The sequence below is a fragment of the Sinocyclocheilus anshuiensis genome, unplaced genomic scaffold (genome assembly GCF_001515605.1).
Source record: "Sinocyclocheilus anshuiensis isolate Anshui unplaced genomic scaffold, SAMN03320099.WGS_v1.1 C33133835, whole genome shotgun sequence".
In the NCBI taxonomy this organism is placed as follows: Eukaryota; Metazoa; Chordata; class Actinopteri; order Cypriniformes; family Cyprinidae; genus Sinocyclocheilus; species Sinocyclocheilus anshuiensis.
In genome coordinates this window covers 736-2,784 of record NW_015621855.1, presented here as the reverse complement: position 1 = coordinate 2,784, position 2,049 = coordinate 736, and the positions used below count along the sequence as shown (strand labels likewise).

At 34.6% G+C, this 2,049-nt stretch overlaps 1 protein-coding gene across 1 annotated transcript; it reads left to right on the top strand.

The window, feature by feature from the left end:
• Positions 1 to 499: 499 nt before the first annotated feature.
• LOC107683293 (uncharacterized protein KIAA0556 homolog) lies at positions 500 to 1,619 on the top strand (the record flags this gene model as incomplete). Its single annotated transcript, XM_016479347.1, has 3 exons — positions 500 to 587; positions 797 to 1,003; positions 1,090 to 1,619. Coding segments are annotated over 3 exons (460 nt in total), but the record flags the coding sequence as incomplete, so codon positions are not given.
• Between the last annotated feature and the right edge of the window lie 430 nt (positions 1,620 to 2,049).

Genomic DNA, 2,049 nt, shown 5'->3' with positions numbered 1-2,049 from the left:
TAAAATGTAATTTATTCTTGTGATCAAAGCTGAATTTTCAGCATCTTCAGTGTCACATAATCCTTAATATGCTGATTTGCTGCTGAAGAAACATTTCTGATTATTATTAATGTTGAAAACAGTCATGCTGCTGAGTATTTGTTTGTGGAAAACACTATACTATTTATTTTTAAGGATTCTTTGATGAATGGAATTTTTGAAAAACAACTGGATTTATTTTTAATAGAAATCTCTTGTATCATTAAATGCCTCTGCTGTCACTTTTGCCTCTGCATCCTTTATAAATAGAACTATTAATTCCTTAAAAAAAACGTACCTACCCCAAACTTTTGAACGCAATGTAGTATAAATTTACAATAAATAAAACCCAAAAACTACAGCACACAATTATTATATGATAATGAAATGATAAACTGCAGCATGCAACTAAATGGTTCTATTTTGAAAAAGTTTTAACACTGTTTAACACTATAACACTTTTTCTCCGTCTCTCTCTCAGGCAGCAGAAGTGTTTGTTAAAGGCTCTAGAGAGGATCGATGCTGACGATCAGTCTGATGTCACCAACAGCAGCAGCTTCACTCTGACTGTGAGTATATCTGTGTTAACATGTACTGTACAGTAGACAGGTGACCTATGAATGAGAAAAGACAACATCTTAAGGTGTTCTGCCAGGTTTATGGACCATAGTAATCACTCAACCAGCTCTAACCAGCTTGATCCATCATGGCTTACTTAGTTTACCAACCGCTAGTATGTCTTTAAGTGACTAAATCTTCTCTGATTGCATGACGGCAGAGGGAAGCATCTCTGCAGGTGACGCCCACTCTTTACGTTACCATGGAGATCCTGTCAAACTGGGGTCACCCGGGTCAGGTGGGACTCACAGAAGTTCAGTTCTTCTGTCCACAAAATCGCAAACTCTACGTGTCTCCACATGACCTGGACATTCGCAACACGGACCAGCCCGGGAATCTGGCTGCCCTCGTCAACGGAAAAACTAAAGTAAGTGGGGAAAACATACTACTGTAGAACAAAGATAATAATTGATGCAAATAATTAGCATGTGTTCCATATCTCTGTGCTTTTAGACCACAAAAGAGCGTCATATGTGGGCTTGTCCGTTCCACCCGCCCGTCCAGCTGTATTTTATCGTCAGGAATGTGGAACGAACTCCGAACTTCAACATCTCTCGGATCAAAATGTGGAATTATAACCACAGCCTTAATGTAAGTACAGCCAAAAGTATAAGCTGATCGATAAAACAGTGTTTACTGAAAGCAAGAGCAGGACATCCATCAATCCAAATGATCAATCCAAGTGTTCATCAGCAAGAATATTTGCTGACATACTGCAGATTAAGCACTTACAAAACACATGATCAACACATCAGCGAGCCAGCAAATATGCTTTCTATTTTACATATTTCTATGGATTTTTCCGACCTGACTCATGTGAAGAGAGCGTGAAGCAGCTCATGATCCGGTGTTTTCAGTGTCTCAGAGCGGCAACCTTCTTCTCAACCAATGCAACACATGCCAAGCAACTTAAATTTGTGAATCATTGTGAATCAAATCATCTGCTGTCAACAAAAGAAAAGCTTCAAGGTGTGCCTGCAATTTTCCACCAAAATAAATGAATTGAATTAATTCTTAAATAAATAATTATTATTATTGCTATTATAGTAGTACCCTTTTGTTATTTTACAGTACAATAGTATTATTTTAATAGTAATCAGTTTCTTTATTTAATTTGTAAAATTTAAATAGTGATAAAAAATTGTAATAATATTATTATTGGTATTATTGCTGTCTTTATAATAATAATAATAATATTATTATTATTAAGTACCCATTTGTTATTTTACAGTACAATTGTATTATTTCAATAGTAATAAGTTTCTTTATTGATTAGTTAATTAAAAAAAAAATGTAATAGTAAAATAATGATAATAATAATAATTATTATTATTGTGTAGTATATTGAATAGGGGAAAAACAGGTTTTCCTGCTGTGTAATGAGTAAAGGGAACCAGTTCAAATAAATCTTTA